This window comes from Anolis sagrei, chromosome 1, assembly GCF_037176765.1.
Source record: "Anolis sagrei isolate rAnoSag1 chromosome 1, rAnoSag1.mat, whole genome shotgun sequence".
Taxonomy (NCBI): domain Eukaryota; kingdom Metazoa; phylum Chordata; class Lepidosauria; order Squamata; family Dactyloidae; genus Anolis; species Anolis sagrei.
In genome coordinates this window covers 323,883,816-323,908,545 of record NC_090021.1, presented here as the reverse complement: position 1 = coordinate 323,908,545, position 24,730 = coordinate 323,883,816, and the positions used below count along the sequence as shown (strand labels likewise).

The following is a 24,730-nucleotide window of genomic DNA, read 5'->3' as shown; positions in this document are numbered from 1 at the left end:
ATCAGATAAACTTTGCACACAACAATAAATTATGCTAAATGTTAATGCCTTTGATCTTTTTACATTCTCATGAGTAGATAACTGATGTCTATGTAACATTAAATCATAATTATGCATAGTATCTGAATCTAGTAGGAGCCCCTGCTGGCACAGTGGGTTAAAGCCCTGTGCTGGCAGGACTGAAGACTGACAGGTCGCAGGTTCGAAACCCGAGAGAGGCGGATGAGCTCCCTCTATCAGCTCCAGATCCTCATGCGGGGACAAGAGAGAAGCCTCCCACGAGGATGACAAAACATCAGAAATCATCTGGGCGTCCCCTGGGCAACGTCCTTGCAGACAGCCAATTCTCTCACAACAGGAGTGGTTGCTCCTGACACGACCAAAAAAAAAAATATCTGAATCTAGTTATTAAATTATAAAAACAGCACAAATTAATGTGCAAAACATGTGTCTTTTCAACTGAAGACTACCACACTTGAGGAATTTATAATCTTTGTCTTTCTTTCTTCTCTTCTTTTTCTATCTCTATTTGTCTTTTTTCTGATATAGGGTCTATATATCATTTTAAGTTGCATTTTACTGCTATTGTTTTGTTCTGTTATTAATCAAAAGTTTCAAATAAAGATTATATTAAAAAGGAATTTATAATTTTTGTCTGAAACCACTAATTCTATTGCCATAGAAATGTATATAAGGAGACAATTCTCCTTTTTAAAAGCCACAGAAGTAACTTTTGACCTTGGTAGCTAATCTAATGGCTACTTCACATGGAATGGTTTACCCACCTAAGGGATAGAAAACTAGGAATTGGATGCAGTTCTCACAAATCCTTCACGGCTGCCTACAGCTTGTGAGAGCAAAGAGACCAAAAATATCTGGAGTATCATGATTCCTGCCCACCCAACTCACATAAATATACAAGGCTCAACAAATTTTAGTTAAACCAGGACATCCCAATTGGATGGTCCCCGAAGAAGATCTGCCTCCAGGGGCGAACCAAGAATAGTCAACTTGGAAGTCCCTGAAAAGACTCAGAAGTGGAGTGGGAAGATCAAAAGACAGCATGGCAAAATGACACTACGTAGAAGAATCCTCTACCTTGTGTGACTGTGGAGCAGAACAAACAACTCTGCACCTGTATGCTTGTCCACAATGCCCTGCCTCATGTACAGAGGAAGAATTGTTTAAAGCTACAGACAATGCAGTCACTGTTGCCCGGTTTTGGTCAAAAATTATTAGCCGCTTATACTTATATTTTTATAAGTTTTATATTTTTGTATCCAATGCTTTTGGCATGAAATAACAAAAAAACCAAATCTCAATCAGTTTGGTAATGGCAAGCATTTCTCATTCATTCTTTCTGTGAATGATAGAGGAAGCAATAGGAAAGTCCATTTCCATGGATTCTCAAAAGACAGAACTGAATACAAGAGAGAAGATTTCTACAAGAGCTGAATAGGAGATGAAGGAAGACCAATGAAGTAGCTTTTGGGGAGGAAGAACAGGTTCTCATTTAACCTTATGGAGAAAACAAATAGCAGTAAGCCCCACTCCTGCTTCTTAATCAACAGTACTGGGAGGAGTGAAGTAAATGTACTATTTCAAGAGTATAAACTAAGAAATTGCAAATCCAGATATTGACTCCAGATCAAGATAGTCCTTGGCAAGTCCAGGCTGTGGCGCAGCTAGATAGTAGTCAGCTGTATAAAATCACTACTGACTGAAAGGTCATGAGTTCAAAGCCAGCTCAGGTCGGAGTGAGCTCCCGACTATTAATAGTGTAGCTTTCTGTTAACCTATGCAGCCCAAAAGACAGTTGCATCTGTCAAGTAGGAAATTTAGGTACCACTTTATGCGGGGAGGCTAATTTAACTAATTTATGACACCATAAAACCTTCCAGCAGCGTGTGTAGGACTGAGGAAGTAATCCATCAAGGTCTCGGTGTCACAAGTGGACGGTGAAAAGACGGCTCCCCCTGTGGCTGGAATCGAGGATACCCTCATGAAGCTGGAAAGCTGGAATGTTTAATTGCCTCTGTGTCTGTCTATATATGTTATATGTCTAAATGGCATTGAATGTTTGCCATGTATATGTGCATTGCAATCCACCCTGAATCCCCTGCAGGGTGAGAAGGGCGGATAAATAAATACTGTAAATATATAAATAAGTCATCATTCTTTTTACCTCATTCTTCCTATGGCACAATAGAGACAATCATATTTGCCAATGTTATCAATTTGGATGCACTTACACCAAATAATTAATGAAGTTAGGCACCACTTTAACTACATGATTCAATGCTAGGGAAATATGAGTGTTGTAGTTTTACAAGTCTTGAACCATCTCTGCTAAATAGCACTGGTGCCTAACTAAACTACAAATCCCAGGATTCCATAGCATTGGACCATAGCAGTTAAAAGTGGTGTCAACTGCATTGCTTCTACACTGTGTGTAGACACTCTGAAAGGATTACTTAAGATACTATATAAAATGTAATAAAAGATCAAGACGTGCTATATAAATACAAAATGTTATCGCTAGACAAGAGCAAACACGTTTGGGTCTTTGATGTCACTGCCAGCATTGTCAATCTGAACAGCATCATGTTCAGTCACGGATCTGACTATTAAACAGGTTGAACATCTATGTCCTAAACATGTGATCCTGATGAGAGGCCAACACCTGCACCAATCATTACACAAAATTGATGCCTACAAGTCATAGCAAGTATAATGGATTAAATCTAGCTGAGCTAGTGACTGCATTTTCAAAATACACTGGTGAGAGAGAATGAAAACGAAAGTTAAACTCCAAATAAGTATTGCCCTCAAGCCAACAGAAACGTTTAGTGATCTAGGAATGTATTCCTTCTACTCCTATTACCAAGGGACAGCCAGGAAGATCAACATTTCTATATACGAAAGGTTTCTTTCTGGTTTATAAAGCACAAATGTAACAGATGGACTAACATTTACCTGGTAAACATCTGGGATCACAATCGGGGAAGCATCACAACGAATGTCCTGCCTAATCTGTTTCAATGCCCTGTTCTCATGTGACAGACAACTTGCGTAACTAAGATTGCAACCACTAAAATTCATGATTAGAACACTTTTAAAGAGTTTTTACCCACTCACCCCCATTTAAGCAGCTTTGGCTTAAGCTGACGTAAAAAAAATATCAAACAGATTAGGTCAACCACTATGCATCTACTGCAATTAATTAATGGAGTTCCTTCATAACAACTGACAAGACAGCACAATTAAGTAATTTCAATGCAAGGATTACAAAATAATGTATGTGATGTACATTTACAATGTGAAAGTTTTAAATGAATATTAAGAATGATCATTATGTATATAGCTGGAATACTTATTTAAATGAGGACAGCGAGTTATGATTATTAAACTGTTAGGAAGCTTCCTTGTCCCTCTTCTTCAAAACAAACATATATAGAGTCACAATGACACTTACGAGCTAAATGTATGCGCTTTCTTCCCCAGAATGCATATTATTCATATGCCAGAGCGGAAGCACTCACTCAACTAGTCTTGTATCACAGCATTTTATGGCTATATGGAAATGGAGCCCCTGGTTTCGCAATGGGTTAAACCCTTGTGCCGGCAGGACTGAAGCCACACAGGTCGAAGGTTCAAATCCGGGGAGAGTGCGGATAAGCTTCCTCTGTTAGCTCCAGCTCCCCATTCAGGGACATGAGAGAACCCACCCACAAGGATGGTAAAAACATCAAATCATTTGGGAATCCCCTAGGCAATGTCCTTGCAGACAGCCAATTCTCTCACAGTTTCTCAAGTCGCTCCTGACACACAAAAAATGGCTATAAAGAAGCCAGAGGTTCATCCAATTTCCAACTTTAAAGCAGGATATATCTATCTGAAGGGGCTGTGGTGGTGCAGTGGGTTAAATCACTAAGCTGCAGAACTTGCTGTCTGGAAGGCGATTTGGATCTGTGGGACGGGGTGAGCTCTCGCTGTTAGCCCCAGCTTCTGCCAACCTAGCAGTTCAAAAACATGCAAATGTGACATCAATAGGTACCGCTACAGTGGGAAGGTAACGGCACTCCATGCAGTCATGCCGGCCACATGACCTAGAAGGCAACTATGAACAACGCCGGCTGTTCAGCTTAGGAATTGAGGTGAACATCACCACCTCAAAGTTAATGTTGACTTAATGTTGTGGGAAAACCTTTACCTTTTTATATCTGTCTAGCGGTACATTAGGAAATTGCAGATATTTCCTTCCCTAAAAGCAACAGGGGAGGACTTAAATGGAGAAGCACTCTCTAAAAGTCAACATTAACTATTGCCACTTTTACATGGTTATGCTCTTTAAAAAAAAAACAAAGGAGAGGCTCTCACTCTCAGATTCACCTGACTCAAAAAATGCATAAAATATTCATACCACATCAGGAGGTCTTCCAGAGTAGAACCGAATATGCATGTTGCAGAAGGAAGCACTAAACTACAGAAACCTATAAGGCAACTGATGTCTACAGCTAATAGGAGATGCCACCACAACTTCTGATTCCAAACTGGATTCCTATAGTCTCCATCAGCAATGCCTTTTATTTCTACTGAAGCAAAACATATATAGAGTACTCTTAAGTTGAGGAGGTGAGAGAACAAACCATAAATATCTCACATTCACACTTTCTACATATGGAAATCTGTGATTCTGACATTAAACGTGAATTCCCAACCAACTTGTACTGGTTGAGTATCCCTTATCCAGAAATTAAAATCAAAAATTGTCTACATGTGAGGCTGAGAAAGTGATCCTTGCTTTCTGATTGTTCAATGTACACACACATTTTACTTCATGCACAACATATGTAACAAAATCTAAAAATAAATCAGAAATCCAAGCACAAGGGATAAGTGATACTGAACCTTTATTTTCTGAGTGGTCCACAGAATGAAGAATTTACAAGCAATAATCAAAGAGGTAAGAAATAAACCCCAGGTTTAACTGAGGTTTGTTAGAAGCCCACCCCAAAATGTGTTCTCAATGTTGGTTGCCATGAAAAAAATAAGAAGCAATACATCAGAGCTTTCTTAAGTATGTACAGGGTTTTATTACTTTCTTTAAAAAACCCCTCTAGAAATCCCAAAGAGCTGTGGCTGTGGCTGCTGAACTGATTTGACTTTTCCTTTATTTGGGAAGCTGGAAATGGGGAGAAAAAGGAGAAACGACATGAAAGCTACCTTTCCCATGGTAATGCCACTATGTTGATGTCATCCAGTATGGTAATTCATAGTGTCACCCCTATGGAACCCTATCATACCGCACCGCAATATTGTAGCTTATTTATATATCGTGTCAGGAGCAACCAGACAATAGTAGCTAAACTACCAGAAATATTGTAGCTAAACTACCAGAAATATTAACAAAATCAGCAACTACAAAACACCAGCAACAATGAAAGCAACTGTGGTTGCTTCTGACATGTGAAGATGACGCCACCTGATTTGAAGGATGACTGTAATTGGGTAATAACAACAGCTCTAACTGGAGGACATTCACATTAGAAGCTTCAAAAGTAAACTACCATACTTTTAGCCATATGTTTATATTGATATAATATGTGTAAGCCGGGCTTACAATGTTTTTGGGTTATATCTCATTTTGTTGTTCTATGCCATCAAGTTGCTTCCAATTTATGGTGACACAATCAAAGCGGTTTCTGGGCAAGATTTGTTCAGAGGGTTGGCTTGCCTTCTTCTGATGCTGCATCTACATTAATTGCACAACAACTGTGTAATTACTGCCACTTTAAATGCCGTGGTTCAATGCTATGGAATTCTAGCAGTTGTCATTCTAATCCGTAAGGCCTTCTTTGCCAAAAAGTGCTGGTGCTTCACCACACCACAACTCCCAGGATTCCATAACTCTGAGACGCGACAGTTAAAATGGTATCAAACTGCATTGGTTCTACAGTGTAGATGCACCCTGAAAGAGTATGACTTGTCCAAGGTGGGCTTCCATGTCTAAGACTGTGTGATGTATCAGCGAATAATGCGTGAAGATCACAGTAGGGTGGCTTTTTGCAGCTGACAGATGGTAATTTGCTCAGCGCCAATTGTTTTTAAGTGCAGGCCAAGGTCTTTAGACACTGCACTCAGTGTGCTGATCACCACTGGGACCACTTTTATTAATGTGTCCCTTTGCAGTCTCTTCCAATTATCTCATTCTAGTCTATATAAATAAAAATGTAATGTTCGTTTGTGGGATTAACAGAACTCAAAAAACACTGGACGAATTGACACCAAATTTGGACACAAGACACATAACAACCCAATTGGGAGAAATAGACCTTGACATTTGGGAGTTGTAGTTACTGGGATTTATAGTTCACCTATAATCAAAGAGCATTCTGAACCCCACGAAAGACAGAATTGAGGCAAACTTCCCACACAGAACCCCTATAGCCAATAGAAAATACTTAAGGCCATCCAGTCCAACTCCTTTCACCAGGGCAAGAAAACGTAATCAAATACTGTTTACCCACAAGGATAAAGAAATTACATATATTAGAAACCAACACTTTCTCATTATAGAATCATAGAATCAAAGAGTTGGAAGAGACCTCATGGGCCATCCAGTCCAACCCCCTGCCAAGAAGCAGGAATATTGCATTCAAATCACCCCTGACAGATGACCATCCAGCCTCTGTTTAAAAGCTTCCAAAGAAGGAGCCTCCACCACACTCCGGGGCAGAGAGTTCCACTGCTGAACAGCTCTCAGTCAGGAAGTTCTTCCTCATGTTCAGATGGAATGTCCTTTCTTGTAGTTTGAAGCCATTGTTCCGCGTCCTAGTCTCCAGGGAAGGAGAAAACAAGCTTGCTCCCTCCTCCCGGTGGCTTCCTCTCACATATTTATACATGGCTATCATATCCACTCTCAGCCTTCTCTTCTTCAGGCTAAACATGCCCAGCTCCTTAAGCCGCTCCTCATAGGGCTTGTTCTCCAGACCCTTGATCATTTTAGTCGCCCTTTGCTGGAAAACTGTTTAGCCATGTCAGTGCTTCCCCTTCAGAAGGCTCCCATCCTTTTGAAAGTTCTGCCTCTGATAATAATCATAATATATTGTCGAAGACTTTCATGGCTGGAATCACTAGGTTCTTGTGGGTTTTTTTGGGCTATATGGCCATGTTCTAGAGGTGTTTTCTCCTGACGTTTTGCCTGCATCTATGACAAGCATCCTCAGAGGTGATGAGGTCTGTTGGAGTTAGGAAAATGGGTTTATATATCTGTGGAATGACTGGGGTGGGGCAAAGAGCTCTTCCCCAGTCATTCCACAGATATATATGAACCCATTTTCCTAACTCCAACAAACCTCACTACCTCTGAGGATGCTTGCCATAGATGCAGGCGAAACGTCAGGAGAAAATGCCTCTAGAACATGGCTATATAGCCCGGAAAAACCTACAACAACCCAATGATAATATACTTCAACTGCAAAGGCAGGAGGGAGTAGCAGAGCCTGCCCAAGTGGGAGCTGCCTTTACCTATCATCCCCAGCAACGCATTTCCATGGAGACCACAGGGGACTCCCCCAACCCAACCCAACCCACCTCCCCTTGCCCGCTCAACCGACGACTAGGCCGCAAGCGCTGCCCTCACTCACCCTCTCAGCTCAGTAGGGCTCGGCGGGGCCCCTCATGGCGGGAGGCTGAAGGGAGACCCAGCCAGGCCTTGGAGGCCCCCGGGAGAAGGAGGCGGAGGCTGGGGCGGAGCTTGAGGCGAGAGGCTGGGCCTCGCTCCCTCCTCCTCCTCCGGCAGCGGCGGGGATGGCCGGTAAGCGTGCCCGGGGATGAGAGACAAGGCCCAACGCTAGGCCGCAGCTGCACTGTGAGACTCACTGCATTAGTGTAGACTCACAATGCGCTGCATTATTAGTGTCAGCCAGGCCTGGTCCAACTTGGGCCCTCCAGGTGTTTTGGACTTCAACTCCCACAATTCCTAACAGCCGTAGGCTGTTAGGAATTGTGGGAGTTAAAGTCCAAAACACCTGGAGGGCCCAACTTGGACCAGGCCTAGTAATGCTATTCTTTGTATTGTCGAAAGCTTTCATCACTGGGTTGCTTTAAGTTTTCCAGGCTCTATGGAAGCCTGGAAGCATTCTCTCCTGACGTTTCGCCTGCATCTATGGCAGGCATCCTCAGAGGTTGTGAGGATGTTTGGGCTGAAAAATGCGGTATAGAAATAAAGCAAATAAAATAAATAAAATAAATAAATTGTGAGGTCTCTTGGAAACTAGGAAAAATGGGTTTATATATTTGTGAAATGTTCAAGGTGGAAGAAAGAACTCTTGTCCGTTTGAGGCAGGTGTGAATGTTGCAATTGGCCACCTTGATTAGCATTTAATAGCCTTGCAGTTTCAAGATCTGGCTGGTTGCTGCCTGGGGTGTATCCTGGCCAGGGGCGGCTCAACCCATTACGCAAAGTAAGCATTTGCAGTATAGTTGATTTTGCCCAGGGGCGCTCTTGAGGCACTCTTGGGGGAAAATAGACGTTGACATATGCGAGTTGTAGTTACTGGGATGTATAGTTCACCTGAGACATCTCCAGCTCATCCCCTGTTTGGGTATCAGCCAGCACGTCAACGACTTAATTCTAGAAATAGTTTTCTAAGATCTACAGAGACACTCGCCAGAACACCTCAGCAAGCAAGAGTCCAAAAGTGGCAGGCTCAAACCCAGAACCTCAGCCAATGGCTGATACCAAATGAGAAACTCCCCCCTGGGCACATAGAGGACTGGGCGACTTGGAAGGCGCTGAACAGACTGCGTTCTGGCACCACAAGATGCAGAGCCAACCTTCAGAAATGGGGCTACAAAGTGGAATCCTTGATATGCGAATGTGGAGAGGAGCAAACCACTGACCACCTGCTGCAATGCAACCTGAGCCCAGCCACATGCACAAGGGAGGACCTCCTTGCAGCAACACCAGAAGCACTCCAAGTGGCTAGATACTGGTCAAAGGACATTTAATCAACTACCAAATTCACAAATGTTGTATTTTGTCTGTTTGTTTGCTTTGTTCTGTTAGAAATGTAATATAATTGACTGGTTGCCCTGACACGACAAATAAATAAATAAAATAGTTCACCTACAATCAAAGAGCATTCTGAACTCCACCAATGATGGAACTGAATCACAGAACTCCCATGACGAACAGAAAATATATATCAGTGATTGGTTGGGGAGGGGGCAAAATACTGTTTGCTTACCTTTGAAAATTACCTAGGGCCGCCTCTAATCCTGGCTACCAGTATTAAAAAAAACCTCTAAATTTATTTATTTATTTAGAGCTTTTATAACCCGGTCTTCTCAACCTCCGAAGAGGGACTCAGGCCGGCTAACAACAGAAAATTCATACAGAAATAAGCTAAAACATAATAACATCATAATACATTAAAATACATTACAGTACAGATCAAATAATGACATGCAGCCAAATCGTCAAGGTAAAATCACAAATTCATCACCATCATTATCAAAATTACAACAGCAAAACAACAGAGGGAAAACAATCAGGGACATCTAATCACCATTCAACAAAAGATTGCCCCAGGCACTGCCAGGCCATCCAATGCTAATCAAAGTAGTCATTTGAAACAGTCACACCTAGCTCCAGCAAACAAGAGTTCTTTGTCCCACCCTGGTCATTCCACAGATATATAAACCCATTCTCCTAACTCCAACAGACCTCACTACCTCTGAGGATGCCTGCCATAGATGCAAGTGAAACGTCAGGAGATAATGCCTCTAGAACATGGCCATATAGCCCAAAAAAACCTACACAACCCAGTGATTCCGACCATTAAAGCCTTCGACAATACGGTGTATTCTTTATTGGGAGGTTATTAGCTGGCCCTGATTGTTTCTTGTCTGGAATTCCCATTTTTCAGTGTTCTTTATTTAATGTCCTGATTTTAGAGGTTTTTTTAAAAAAATACTGGTAGCAGATTTTGTTTATTTTCATGGTTTCCTCCTTTCTGTTGTAATTGTCTATGTGAGGGGACTCAGGACAGCATACAAGATAAAAATAATATACATAGTATCAATCACACTTACAATCTTAAAGTTAAAATCAAGGCAAACAGATCAAAAGGACAAATCTGTTGTAACTTGGTATCAAATAATTGCCTTGTTTATTTAATTTCTGAAAAACTTCTGCATGAGATACATTTTTGGTGCACTTGATGTCTGCAACCTTGACTTTTGCCCTGGGAAAAAAGTACAAAATAAACAAAGTACAAAAAAAGAGAAGAAAAGTCCTGGTAGAAGAGTTTACAAAATAAGCAAGCAAATGTTCTGTAGATCATGGCTTCTTTAAAACTGTGGGTCCCAATGAAAATCGCCGTAAGCTGAAAATGGGGGTCGCAATAAATTTAGTAATCTGGTGGCTGTTTTAGGAACTTACTCAAATCTGTTAGCAACAGTGTGCAGTGTTTACGGTGGATTCGGCAAAATATGCTTTGACTGTATTTTGTAAAAAGGAAAATCACCTAAATACAAGCCCTGCAAATGCCAATTTGTTATCAGTAAATGTTTGACTTTTTATTATTTCATATATCGATACACCCGGGTGGAACGAGGTTACGAGTGGAAAAGGTTTAAGAAGCCCTGGTGTAAATCAATAGAAGATCCAGCAGTAATATTTTCAAGTATCTTTTTACAGTCAGAACTTGTACCAAATATATCTGGGCCAAGCCACTTTTTAGCTCTCATTTAAAAAAAACCACAAAATGAACACCATTATTTAGTAAAATAGTTAAAATGTAGGTGAGTTGGAAAATCTCTGTAGCAAGGGATTTTGAGATTTGTCCTGCATAATTGCTGTTGTACTATTGATTCTCTTTAGTATGCATTGAGCGTGAACAACATATGGACATTCTTTGTCCTCTTTTGGGAAGTGAAGGTTGACAGCTTTTTCTTTTCTCTGCTCCCAGTAAATGGTACTGGTAGTGTACTCACATGGGAAAACAAATTGACAGTATGACACCATATTATTAGTGGCAGATTTTGTATGTTTATTGAATTGTAACATTACAGGGATTTTTATCTGCATATATGAATCTGCCCTGAAATTCCATCATACAAGCTAAGTTATACATTACACCAAAATGTTTCATGTTATAACTGTAAATAGTCAAACCACAGACTACAATGCAGTCTAAGCCCTGCCACATGTACAATGGAGGACCTTCTCACAGTGACACTACAGGCACTCCAAGTGAGCAGCTTGTGGTCAAAGGACATTTAGCATGTATTGTCGAAGGCTTTCATGGCTGGAATCACTAGGTTCTTGTGGGTTTTTTCGGCCTATAGGGCCATGTTCTAGAGGCATTTCTCCTGATGTTTCGCCTGCATCCTCAGAGGATGCTTGCCATAGATGCAGGCGAAACGTCAGGAGAAATGCCTCTAGAACATGGCCCTATAGCCCGAAAAAACCCACAAGAATCTAGACATTTAGCATAATGCTAAGTTTTTAACTTTGTTTGTGTTTTAAATTCATTTTAGCTGTACCCTCAATTTGCTTCTGACATGATACATTATCATTAGTTGTGCAGAAAAACTTAGAACTGTAATCAGTATAAGACAAAGTGTTTTTTAAAAATAAAAAACAATTTTAAAAAACATTAAAAAACAATGTTGACGTTTCAGTTTTGTGTTTTTAACTAGCTAAATGTTCAACTCCCAAGACACCTACCTTATCTGTCAGTGCAAGAAAAATTAAAGATAATGCAGCAGATTGGCATAATCTAATAATGAAGTGGGAGACACTGAATAACAATGGATTTACGACTGCTACAAAAATTGTGAACATCAAAATTGCTACAGAGTGAGTATATTGAGAAAACTTCTCTATGCAAAGCTATTTTTTCTATAATGAGATTGTAAACAAATCTAATGAGCTTCTAAATCTGCTTTTTTCATCCTTAATAGATATGTCCCTTTGATAGAGACATGGTATAAAGAGATCCTAGAGTATGGGGCAGGGAGCTACTACAGTATTTCTTACATACTGTATATTTTTCTCTAGATCTAAAGAAAACAAATTGGAAATAGATAATGAGAATATTTTCTCCGAACCTGGAAAACTATCATCTGACTACAACGTAGAATTGGAGGCCTGCTGTACAGAACTACTCGAGATCTTCAAAAATATGGTACTATCTTGTATCAAAACATTTCCTATGTTCTCTGTTGTGGATCAAGAGAGGTGATACAAATATGGAAAGTCTATGGAGAGTTTCAGTAACAACTTTATGTGCCCCAAATCCATTAACTGGAGAGCAGCAGGACATAATAAATAATTGCCTGTTTTAAAATGAATCTGTACTATACCTATCATTCACAAGTCTCAGAAGGAAGCTGTTATTAATGCCTGTTATCAAAATGTCCTTCCGTAGGCATTAATGGTAAGCATTTACTAACTGCTCATCCTGATTAGTGGTTTGTCTTCAGTCCACATTTCCACCTCTGAAGCCCAACTTACTGATTATGTAGATCAGATAGCCAGCACAGATGAAAATTATGATCATTTACTGACCACTTGTTTAAATGAAAATGTTAAATATTAAACTTTTAGGTAAAAATACATCAGAAAATGGAAAAACTGTGTTCAACAACCAAAGGGATCTGCAACTTAGAAACATATCATCATGGAGATCATGCAAAACCATTCTTCCATACGTGGCCCACTCCCTACTTCTGTAAGTTTTATTTTCTGTTTGATTGAGGATTTTTTATTTAAAAATAAATAAATTGTATCTCTTAACTCTGCCTTTCTAAAAGAGAGTGGTTCACTAGAATAGAGGGTCTTACTAAAAGTTCGTAATTCATGTAATTCTGGAATTACACAACAATAATTTCCAGGTCTTGTACAAATAAACCAGCACAAGCATCACAAACTTGCACTGGGATTCTGGTTATAGATTTAGACGGATACAGGAATTTAGGAGCTCATGTAATGATCTCATTCTGAAGAGTTGATTTAGCTTGGAAACCAAAGGCACACAATCTAGATAATACTGAATATGTACAGAAACAGGTTTCTAAAAACAGAACACAAGAGGACACCGTTGCAGAAGTAACTCCTTGATTTTTTCCCCCAATTCCAGATGAAGTTTCAGTTAAGCTGTTGGACATGTATTCAAATGAACTGAAACTGAAAGACACTATTGTGCAAGAGATTGCGCATACAGCTGACCAAGATCTCCTGATGGTTTACTTATCCTCATGGTTATACCAGCCTTACATCGAGAACACCAGCACTGTAATACTAGAAAGTATGTTATTAGAAACAGGACACAGACCTGCCTAACCCTTTCTACTAAAAATTGCAATAATGACTACTATGTTAATGTTGTTGACCGAGTGACATTGTATTTTTGCTTTTGTACTTCCAACTGTATTTGAAAAGTGGATTATTTTCTGTAGATTTGGGTGGGGTCGCAAAATAGAATAAAGACGGTTCTAAAACAATGTTTCTATCTTTTAAAATCTTTCTTTGATTCTGTTATAGTGTCTTCTCAAACTTTCATCTTTTTTCACTCTAAAGGTTTTAGTTACACATTATGAATAACCTACTATCAAAATATCTTTCTGCAGGAATCATCTATGAGTGAAATGCAAAATTTGTTATGGAATGTCTCCCCCCTGACAGTATAGTTCACTGAATCTGTGCTTGGAAATGCTTTCCTATCCCCTGGTATGGGATGGTGAGCCAAATACATTTCATTGTTTTAGAAATGTTTTATTTATTCCAAATTGTGATACTACTTGGAAGTGGAAATTCAAGTACTTACCAAGCACATAATCCAACCTTAACTGGGACTGAGGTGTATTTTTTAAAATAACACCTACTGAAGCAGTTCTAAATTTTAGTTTATCATTTATTTTGTCACTATCTTCTGTAAATTGTGCATGCTATTGAGTATTACCTTCCCATGCTATATACATTCATTTTTCAGGCAGGTTAATTGTAATAGTAAAGAAAGACTGATGAAACAGGACTGCAAACAATATTTAATAAGAAAAATATACATTTTAAGAAGTAGATTGCAGAATGTATTTACAAATGATTTTATATTTTAATTCCTACCAGGATCCTTGCTTTTATCATGACCTTGCAAGCATGATAATAAACATTTTCACATTTTCCAAAGCAATTGCTTGAATCTTAGTCCTAGCAGCATTCGCTTGTTTCAGACATCTGAAACCATAAACAGCATCAAGGCACAACTCCCACCCCCATCAGTCATTTAATGTTATCATTTCCTGTTACTGAGTTCTTCAATATTCATCCTCCAGTATTCTGTCCCACAGGTTTATTCAGTAACTTCACAGGCTTGCCAAGGTGTTTTTAAAAGCTTAAATAAAAAATTCTCTCTACCTGAGATTCAACTGATCTGCTTACATAGTGTTTAAGGCTGTTTACAGAATCAGACCATTTAGGATGTTCAGAATTTGTCAGGAGATGACCTTGGTTCCTTTCACCAGAAAACTTTTCAATCTGATAATTTTCTTCATGCTCTGACCAAGTAGGATTCCAACTATTTATCAGATGCTAAATATTTCCAGAACTCAGAGTCACTTCATTTCCTTTGCTCAAACTTGTTTGCATGAACTTTTCTTCTGAACTTACTGCACTGTTAGTTGGCAGTGTTTCACCCCATGAAGATAAGCAGCCTGAACAATCCAGTTCTGATTTTCCTGAAGGTTTCATGCTCTCAAGCCTCACTTCTGTGCTTTGATTATATACATGCAAACCATCTTGATTGTTTACAGTTTCTTCAAGTAATTCATGTTCCTCTTCCCATAATACATTCCCAGACTGAACAGTTGCTGCACAGTTCCCTTCTAGAATAAAAAAAATTCAGTAAGCAAACGCAATTTAGATGCATTGGTTAGTAACTGTTTTTGTTACTGAATATTGCTAATGAGAAGATTATTACCTATGGCACTGCCTTCTTTTATTCCACTATGGTTTGAATAATCAATATTTATGTTCTCCGGTAGATATTCCACTCTGCACTTTTTTGCTAATGGTAATATTTCATCTGAAGACTGTCAACAAAAGTTAGAAGTAAAAATTAAAATTTCAGTAATGTAGAAGTAGCTCTACTGCACAATTTGAGTAGTACTTAATGTCACATGTGAATCCAAGATTTATAACCCAAGTTAAATTCAAAATTACTACATGTATTACATATGGAATAAAGCAACAAAGAACATCCAGAATGAATAACAATGGTTTTTTTTAGTATGTCTAGTTTTATGCAGAGGTAACATAATTCACAGCACTATGTCACTAGGAGTTAGTGGGTAAAATATTTGATATAGCTACAGTGGATAGTTAGATTTTGGAAAGAAGAATTTCAACCCAGCCATGGCCATATAATGGTACTTGTTAAGACAAGACAAACCCATACTCCCAAAAGGTACCAAAATGTTTACTCTATGATTCTAGTGTACTGGCAAACTGGGACATTCTCATTAAGATGGTAGAATTCACAAGTCCACTACCTCAGTTGCACATTTCTGTTCCACAGTTTTGGTAAACACACAATCACTAGTCATCTCAATATATTCAGGAGAATTGTCTGCTTGAGTCTTCTTCAATAGAAGAAAGCTGTCTGTAATTCCTAGTGATTCAGCCACCTGTGAAAGCCATGAGAAAAAACAACAGGAATTCAACATATATATGTTTTATTGACTTTATATGAATTTATATTTTATATGCAAATGTTTTAAGTAGTTTTATGTTGCTGGGAGGCATCGAATTGTGCCGAATGTAAACTGCCCTGAATCGCCCATGGGCTGAGAAAGGCGATAGATAAATACGGTAAATAAATAAATAGTGCTGCAAGTGCCAAGGGAAATTTCCCAAGAAGAAATAAACCATTAATAATCAAAATATTAAGATTGATCAAGTGGATTCCTTGCCACCATATCTAGATGTTATATAGGAAAGACCTTGTGTATCTGTCCTAGACTAGAAAAGAACGTTAAGCTCTTTAAAGTATTTCAGAACCCTTATCTATAATTAATCATGAAATCGAGCAGTTCATGAATGTCAATAGTATCTTCTTCCCTCATCTGGATGTTAACCTTCCCAGAATGCTCTCTATATGTAATAAGACTTGGTGCATCTGTTTTTAAATTAGGTCGGTTTTATGGGAGAGGGAATACAAATTGTTGTGTTTTCTTTTTAAGAATAGCAATAAGGTATAATAAGTTTATCTTTACTTTCTTTTTAAAGAAATTATGCTGTCTGATTTCACCCATATAGAATTAGCTAATAGAGAACAGCTAACAACAAAAACACAACTGTCTAGCAATTACCTTCTCGTTTTTTACTTCCACTGGCTTGTTTAATTCAGGATTACCAAAATAGTCTTGGCACATTCTCTTTACCATAGAATGAAGCTCTTCAAATTCCCGGTATACATCTGGAAAGAGTGCTTTTTTCTGGTACTTTTGCTCTACCTAGTTAAAAAAAAAGCTATTTAAATAGCACAAATCACAAGTAATACATCCCATTCAAATTGTAATCATGGAAATAGGCACTAGGTGACCATACATATGGTATGTTAACTAACTATAGGAAGCACCCTTTGAGTCCCATCCAAGAAGTCTCATACTCCTTTTTTTACCCTCACAATTCATTTGACAAAACTAGCTACTTTATGTTATGTTCAGAATCTGATGCAGAGATGTTAATTCACTGGCTGTCTTTGATTTAAACTATCCGATATTTTGAAAGACCAGAAAGTAAGCAACTGAGTTTTAAGATTAATATAGACAATCGATACTATATTTCAAAACCCATAGACTTACTTAAAAAGCAAAATCCATAAGCCTACTCAAAAGCATACACCAACTATTGTAAACTTTGAAACAAGTCACTCGCATTGGCTAGATTACACTTGCTGTTTTAATAAGAATTGTTTTGTTTACATAAACTAAGATTAGAGCAAAGTGAGAAATATGATACATAACCTTTCTACTTCTTCCCTGCAATTCCTCATGGCCTTTGTTAACTGGGCCATTTTTAACTCATTTCTGTAATATTATATTAAAGAAGGAAATGCATGCAAAACCTTTCTGAGAACTGAAGTTCTCTTAAGAAGTTTACCTTCATCAGTAGAAATTCAAATACAGTAACAAGTTTTGTGAAGTGTGGAACAGCCTGCTCCATGAAATCATCATTAGGAAAATACTGCGTTAGCTAAAGGCAAAATAATATATTTAGATAAATTATTATAACCTCATTAATAACATTTCAGCTTTAAACAAAGATTAAAATGAAAAAGAATGCATCAAACTTTTGCCATTTGTTACAAATATATGTTTTGAATGCTACCTAGATAATTTTAAATACAAACATGCAAAGATTGCTTTTACAGCTATGTACTTACATCTAAATGATCCAAATTGTATGTCAGCCCCAGAGCAGGGGTCCCTTTATTAAATGTTTTAACATTTATACAAAAATAGTTAAACACAAGCTTGCTTGGCTTTACTCAAGTTTGCTCATGTCAACACCTTTTCAGACTATCACATTATTTTTATTTCATCCATTGTAGGAATTACTAAAATCTTTCAAATGCACTTGGCCACGGTGGTCCACGCTCTGGTTAAATCCCGTATAGATTACTGCAACGCTCTCTACGTGGGGTTGCCTATGAAGACTGCTCGGAAGCTACAAATGGTCCAACGATCGACAGCCAGGTTGTTAACAGGAGCGGCACTCAGGGAGCACACCACTCCTCTGTTGCGCCAGCTCCACTGGCTGCCAATCTGCTACCGGGCATAATTCAAAGTGCTGGCTTTAGCCTTTAAAGCCCTAAACGGTTCTGGCCTGACCTATCTGTCCAAACGCATCACCCCCTATGAACTAGTTAGGACATTAAGATAGTCCGGGGAGGCCCTGCTCTCGATCCCGCCAGCCTCACAGGCACGGCTGGTGGGGACGAGAGACAGGGCCTTCTCAGTGGTGGCCCCTCAGCTGTGGAACGCCCTTCCCCCAGACATTAGGTCGGCCCCCTCCCTGCTGACGTTCAGAAGAAGAGTGAAGACCTGGCTATTTGAACAGGCGTTTAATTAAGCAGTGCAATTAACTGATTGATCTTGGAACTTGGAATAATGGACGAGGAAATGGGATTATGACTTTACTGATGAGACGTGATGGGTTAGTTATATGGATGTATTGACGTTATATTGATGTATTGATGTGCTGTTATATTGATGTAGTTGCCTTAGTGACTGTTTTTAAATGCTAGTGTTGTGCACTTTCTATATTGACCTGGTTGTAAACTGCACTGAGTCGCCTACGGGCTGAGAGAGTGCGGTATACAAATAAAGTAAATAAATAAAAGTAAATAAATAAATAGTAAGGATTTTGTCCAATATAGAAGAAAACTTAAAAGCTTAAAACCTGGCTCTTTGAGCAAGCGTTTGGCTAATCAGCGCAATCGAACATAGGATGACGGTAAATTGAACATAGGAATGGCACAAGGATTATGAGACTGGATCTTGTTTTGTGATCGAGGCATTATGTATGATTGTTGTGTAATTGTTACTGTGTATGATGTGTTTTAATTGTTATTGTTGTGTTAATTTACATTGTGTAAACCGCATTGAGTCACCTAATTAGGTTGAGAAACGCGGTATAGAAATAAAGCAAATAAATAAATAAATAAATATAGCAGTGCCTCTCAAGACTACCCAAGTTGTAGAGCCTTTGCCTCTTAATATGCAAGAGACTAGTAGCATAATGGAACTCCCTCCCTAGGGATATTAGATCGGCCCCCTTCCTACTGGCATTCCAAAAAATAATAATACTTAAAACCTGGCTTTTTTAACAAGCCTTTGAAAACACAGTGTAATGAATGAATATGGAACCCAGGAAAGAATGAACATGGAACGAACCCAGGAAATAATAAACATGAAATAGATGCTAGGCTTTTAGATTTAAAAAAGGAAATTCAACCATGCAGCTTTTAAAATATGCATCACTATTTAGATCAGTGGTTCTCAACCTGTGGGTCCCAAGGTGTTTTGGTCCTCAACTCCCAGCCAGTTTACCAGCTGTTAGGATTTCTGGGGGTTGAAGGCCAAGACATCTGGCGACTCACAGGTTTATTTATTTACGACCTTTCTATGCTGCCTTTCTCACCCCGGAGGGGACTCAAGGTGACTTGAGAACCACTGATTTAGATAGTAGAACAGTGTTCTCAAATTGTGCTCTGCTGAGTACTTGGGGCTCAGCAGGTAATAGTGAGGGGCTCCACGGCGCCATGCTGCTTCCCACTTCCTCCTCTTTTCCCCTCCTGAGAATTGCAGGGAAATTAAAGTTTTGAACTGCTGAAAACAACAGCAGCACAAACAGCATACTCCCTAGATTTTTCCCCCTTGCCTCCTTTGCCATGCAGACCCTTGCCTCCCAGGCTCTTTTCCTTGCCACTTAGACCCTTTCCCATCACCTCCTGCGCTGTTCAGACTCTCTTTCTCACCAGCCAGACCCTTTCCCCTATTATAATAAAGGCTGGTGGCTATCTATTGGGGGTGCTTTGATTGTGCTTTTCCTGCATGACAGAAGGGTGTTGAACTGGATTGCCCCGGGGGACTTCCACTGAAATACTTCAAGTTTATATTGGTTAAAATTGTTCTTCATTTAAAATATTGTATTGTTCTTACTTTTCTTTTCTTTTTTTGTACTGTAAATTAGTTCACACAAACATCCTCCATCCATCTGCCACTGACCTGGCCCACGCCTGATATATGTGCATTATATATAATATATAAACATTTCTTGGGGCTCCATGGGAAATTTTTGCTGCAAAATTGGCTCAGTGGCTGAAAAAGTTTGAGAACCCCAGGATTAGAAGATTTGGAAAAAGTAAAATCCCCCCGCGCACTTCTCAAAATAACTTTTATTTTCTACCTATAAAATTAGGGTGAGGAATATTTTTCCTGATTATTTTCCTGATTATTAATCTGTTTTTTTCCTGATTATTTTTCCTTGACTTTCACACCTCTTGTTCTGACTGAGGTTTGAAGGAAGTGGATGTAGGGATACAGCATATATTTCATGGAAGACCACAAGTAGCTTATAAAGATTACACCCAGGACCCTGACATTACAGAGAATATATTTATTACCTGTCTCTCGCTCTCTTTGAGAAAATCTTTTTCCAATTCTGTGTCTATTCCACTTTTGTTTACAAACGTAGCATTACTTGATGGTGGTTCACTGCTTCTTTTTCCAGTGTTTTCTAGCAACATCTTCCTTTGAGGTCTATTTATAAGGGAAAATTGAGATGACTCTTGTTGTGCATGGTTTGGATTAAGTTTATAGTGCCGTGCCAATCCTCCTTGTCCTATGTAGGATTTCTCACAACTTTGACATTTAAACAATTTTGGCCTGAGGTCATACTTCAAGGAATCAAATAATGTACAAGTTTCTGTCCCCTTGTCACCTTCATCATCTTCTAGACTCAGCTCAGAATAGTCATCAGAATCAGACTGATGACAGTCAGCCAAATCTTCTGTTTTAATGAATTTATAATCCTTAGCTTTATATTTGGGAGGGCATGAAACTCTCCCTGAACGGGTCTTCACCTTCAAGGACTTTTTAATTTTGTGTTCTTTTTGCTTCTTCTTATGGTTTATAAGTGAGTTTGGAGAATCAGTGGGAGCTTTTTCAGCTGGTTTGTTTTTCTGTCCATGTGTAGTTAACTTACTTACAGAAATTTGTCCAAGGAGGTGTAAAGGGCTATGCAAAAGTAACTGAACTGTAGGTTTGGAAGAATTGTGTAAGAAAATTTGTTGTGAGTCAATTCCCATAGTAGGGTGTAGCTGAATAATTTGAGGATTTACACCAAGTCCTAAAATCTTGGAATTCTTCTCAACTGGCTGAGCTGTTGTTAAACTTTTGGGACGAGCCAATGCAGCACCTGGGACTGACTTGTCATCTTCTTTTTTCTTCTCAGGCTGTACTTGGACACAGACAGTTTCCACCTGCTTTAAAAAAGTTTTTAAAATATTTAGACACAAATCTACAAACAAACCTGCACAGACTTATTTGTCCAGTTCAAATATAAAAAATAATTCCTGCAAAAGCTCAAGCCTCACAAATGACTCTGAAAAGATGTGATTCACTTAAGCATGTCGATTGCTTAAAGCCTATGTATCAAATGATGTCTTAAAAGTGTAAAGAATAAAGTCTTCATTGCCTACTGTCTCAGGGCCCTTCCACACAGACATAACCTAGAATAACAAGGAAGATGATCCACAATATCTGCTTTCAACTGGGTTATCCGAGTCCACACTGCCATATAACCAGTTCAATGTGGATTTTATACAGCTGTGTGGAAGGGGCCTCAGAAATAGTTGGCAGTGGAGGCAAAATCACATAATCAGTTTGAAATGTACCTTAATCAAGTGTAGCCAAATGATTTTAACTGACCTATAAGTTTAATTCTATTTTTATATGTTGTAGATTTTAAATTGCATTCTTTTGTAATGTGGGATGCTTTGATAGATTGAACACCAAGAGATCTTTAAGTGCAGCATTCGTATTTCTACAAATAAATATGCGAGTAATAGACTGGATACATAAGATGAGCATACAGTTTGAAAAATTGTAGTTAGATTGTAGGGAGAAAGTGGCTTTAAGCCAAAGCCTCTAGTCTCTAGAATACTTAAAGGTTCGACAAAGTTTTTTATTAATGAAAACAAACAGGTACTTTAAGGCTTTCTTAACAGTCTATTGGCTCTTTGAATCTTGTCCACAGGGAACAGGCACTATCTTCATAACTGTAACTAATGGGGAAATCCTTAACTTCTAATCTGGGCAGTCTTTCTTTGCCTCTGTTGGCGTGGAGCCCCTACACCCGGTACCAGTTACTTTTTATCAACAGCAACTAACTATAGTCAATAAAACAGAAACAAAAAAAATGGTAAATTAACACAACAATTTGTATATACTCAAATAAAGTGTATTTTCATTCTTTTTTATAGAATTGTGTTGCTCTAAAAATATCATTTGTTTGTTGTTATGGTTGTAGTAACTAAGCAGAGCTTTGTAGACTTCCAGGGGAAAAGAATTCAGGCTTCCGTGATGGCTGACTGAAGTCCCTCAGCGAAGGAGCTGTAAGGCTGTATGATCCTCGGCCAAGTTGTGGGCTGTATATCTCCCCAGCCAAGCCGTAGAAGACGAAGCTTTCTACAGGAGCTCTTGGTATTATGTCCTGCATGAAAACTGCTCTGTGTGGACTGAACCCAAACTGGCTCCTATTCCCTCCAAAAACCCAAAAAGGGGCGGGACCAGGGAACCTAACTATAATTGACAGGTGGCTTGCCCTATGATTGCAGCCAAAAGGAGCCACCTATCTGCAGAGTCCCTGAAACTTAGGACTGCAACAAACATTCAATGCAAAGCAAACAAAATTGGAGCTCCTGGTACAGTTGTACCTGCACATAATATATATTGTGTGTGTGTGTATGTGTCTTGTAAGCCGCTCTGAGCCTCCTTCCGGGTGAGAAGGAGAGAGCCGTTCAGCAGTGGAACTCTCTGTCCCAGAGTGTGGTGGAGGCTCCTTCTTTGGAATCTTTTAAACAGAGGCTGGATGACCATCTGTCAGGGTTGATTTGAGTGCAATATTCCTGCTTCTTGGCAGGGGGTTGGACTGGATGGCCTATGAGGTCTCTTCCAACTCTTTGATTCTATGATTCTATGAAGACGCAACACTCTTTGGTAAACGACCTTGGAAAGCCATAAATGTCGTAAGTAAATAAATAAATAGTTACAATCACAATCATCACTGTCGCAATAATAACAAGCCCCAAGTAAGTGAGTAGGCCTATATTACCTTTGGCGGAAGGAGCCTAGTGAAGGCCTTAGCCGCCTTCCCAGATTTGTCCTGCAGTTGAACCGCCTTCCGCAGCTCCTGGGCCGCGCTGTAAAGGATGCTGGAGGCGGGCGGCAGGGATCCGGGAAAAGCAGCGGTCTGTGGGTCCAAAAGAGCCCTCGAGGAAGCCCGCTTTTCCTGAGAAACAACGCCGGTTCCCTTAGGGGCCGCCATCTTGGTAGTCCACTGAGGGAAATCTCATCCCTTTTGTAGCTCGCGCGATAACTGAGAATGCGACCAATAGTAAAGCTTCACTCGGCCTCACCTGACGTCATCGAAAAGCAGGAGCGTGGCTACGGCATCTGCCGAGAGACACGTTTCGATTAAAAAAACGCACCACCACTTTCTGCCCTATTTTACAGCATAGAAACCCAAGGGTTAAACTTCAGTAGGAGAATGAATCTACACTGCAGAATGAATGCAGTTTGACACTCCTTTAACTACCATGGCTGCATTCTGAGTCTCTTGAGGGCTGAGAAGGGCGGTATAGAAATAACAGTAAATAAATATCATGGGAGTTATAGCTTTCCAAGGTCCTTTACCAATGAATGTTGCGTCTTCATAGAATCATAGAATCAAAGAGTTGGAAGAGACCTCATAGGCCATCCAGTCCAACCCCCTGCCAAGAAGCAGGACTATTGCACTCAAATCACCCCTGACAGATAGCCATCCAGCCTCTGTTTAAAAGCTTCCAAAGAAGGAGCCTCCACCACACTCCGGGGCAGAGAGTTCCACTGCTGAACGGCTCTCACAGTCAAACTGACAGCTATGGCAGTTAAGGTGGCGCCAAACTGTGTTAGTTGTACATAATGTTAAACCAATGCTCTACTTCCATAGTCCATTTTCTTTCTCTATATGGAATGATTCATGTGCTTGGGACTAAGCCCCATTCAGTTCAATAGAAAAAGAAAAGCATGACCTTAACATATAAAATGAATATTTAGACTATTGCAAAGTAGGTAAAAATATAACTCATAAGATTACAGAGAGACACCTCTTTTTCTCAACAACACAAATAAGACTCCTTCCAATTTTATTGGAAAAGTACTTTAATTTTAATTGGAGCACGATAGTTTTCTTTATCAAATAAACAAAGGAGAGTTGCAAATATTAGACTAACTTTTTAAGGAGTCTTTGATACTCATTGGAATGTTGTTATCCTTTTCATAAAAAAAATCCTGCTGGCCCGTACGGGGATCGAACCCGCGACCTTGGCGTTATTAGCACCACGCTCTAACCAACTGAGCTAACCGGCCACTTGGCGCAGCAAAATCCTGCACTTTCTGTTGACTACTGACACACATAGCAAACGTTGCTCATTTCACTACATAACATAAATTAGTAAATCATTTTCGACTTCCTTAAACAACAACTTCCATTTTAGATTTTAAATTAAAACCAAGCAAATTAAATCTGCGCACTGTTCAATTTGATTTCTCTGTTTAGCATAATCATAGAATCATAAGAGTTGGAAGAGACCTCATGGGCCATCCAGTCCAACCCCCTGCCAAGAAGCAGGAATATTGCATTCAAATCACCCCTGACAGATGGCCATCCAGCCTCTGTTTAAAAGCTTCCAAAGAAGGAGCCTCCACCACACTCTGGGGCAGAGAGTTCCACTGTTGAACAGCTCTTACAGTAAGGAAGTTCTTCCTCATGTTCAGATGGAATCTCCTTTCTTGTAGCTTGAAGCCATTGTTCCACATCCTAGTCTCCAGGTCAGCAGAAAACAAGCTTGCTCCCTCCTCCCTGTGGCTTCCTCTCACATATTTATACATG

General features: G+C 39.4%; 3 protein-coding genes and 1 non-coding gene across 6 annotated transcripts in view; 1 reads left to right on the top strand and 3 right to left on the bottom strand.

Moving 5' to 3' along the window:
* TECPR2 (tectonin beta-propeller repeat containing 2) overlaps positions 1-7,752 on the bottom strand; it is a 66,600-nt gene extending 58,848 nt beyond the window's left edge. The window contains exon 1 of one of the 2 annotated variants that reach the window (XM_060755154.2): positions 7,650-7,752. The gene's annotated coding sequence lies outside the window, so the exon portion shown is untranslated. Of the gene's footprint in view, positions 1-2,976; positions 3,044-7,649 lie in introns of those variants that run through there. The other variant, XM_060755158.2, reaches the window with a different exon arrangement.
* On the top strand, positions 7,753-13,518 carry CINP (cyclin dependent kinase 2 interacting protein). Its single transcript, XM_060755159.2, has 5 exons — positions 7,753-7,819; positions 11,713-11,872; positions 12,074-12,200; positions 12,623-12,746; positions 13,155-13,518. Exons 1-5 carry the CDS (start codon positions 7,813-7,815, stop codon positions 13,355-13,357), a joined length of 621 nt encoding a protein of 206 aa, XP_060611142.2. The 5' UTR covers positions 7,753-7,812; the 3' UTR covers positions 13,358-13,518.
* Positions 13,519-14,049: 531 nt separating this feature from the next.
* On the bottom strand, positions 14,050-23,211 carry ZNF839 (zinc finger protein 839). 2 transcript variants are annotated; one of them, XM_067462999.1, is made up of 7 exons: positions 22,913-23,211; positions 20,202-21,059; positions 17,174-17,266; positions 16,381-16,524; positions 15,562-15,696; positions 14,991-15,102; positions 14,050-14,895 (listed from the first exon to the last, which is right to left on the bottom strand). In XM_067462999.1, the coding sequence occupies exons 1-7, from the start codon at positions 23,123-23,125 to the stop codon at positions 14,603-14,605; spliced, it is 1,848 nt and encodes a 615-aa protein (XP_067319100.1). In that variant the 5' UTR covers positions 23,126-23,211; the 3' UTR covers positions 14,050-14,602. The 2 variants fall into 2 exon arrangements, with proteins under 2 accessions (XP_067319100.1, XP_067319099.1); XM_067462998.1 differs by having other exon boundaries at positions 20,202-21,062; positions 22,913-23,210.
* Positions 23,212-24,133: 922 nt separating this feature from the next.
* On the bottom strand, positions 24,134-24,207 carry TRNAI-AAU (transfer RNA isoleucine (anticodon AAU)). Its single transcript has one exon. It is a non-coding gene; the product is annotated as a tRNA-Ile (tRNA).
* Between the last annotated feature and the right edge of the window lie 523 nt (positions 24,208-24,730).

Bases quoted from the DNA above. Each gene is read 5' to 3' on its own strand.
- ZNF839 (XM_067462998.1), bottom strand. From the start codon at position 23,125: ATGGCGGCCCCTAAGGGAACCGGCGTTGTTTCTCAGGAAAAGCGGGCT. The intron at 17,267-20,201 runs GTAATAAATATA...TTTTGCCTTTAG, and splicing joins TCAAAGAGAGCGAGAGACAG to CTAACGCAGTATTTTCCTAA. The intron at 14,896-14,990 runs GTAATAATCTTC...TTTTTATTCTAG, and splicing joins AAAAGAAGGCAGTGCCATAG to AAGGGAACTGTGCAGCAACT.
- CINP (XM_060755159.2), top strand. The intron at 12,201-12,622 runs GTACTATCTTGT...TTAAACTTTTAG, and splicing joins TCGAGATCTTCAAAAATATG to GTAAAAATACATCAGAAAAT. The intron at 12,747-13,154 runs GTAAGTTTTATT...CCCCAATTCCAG, and splicing joins GTGGCCCACTCCCTACTTCT to ATGAAGTTTCAGTTAAGCTG.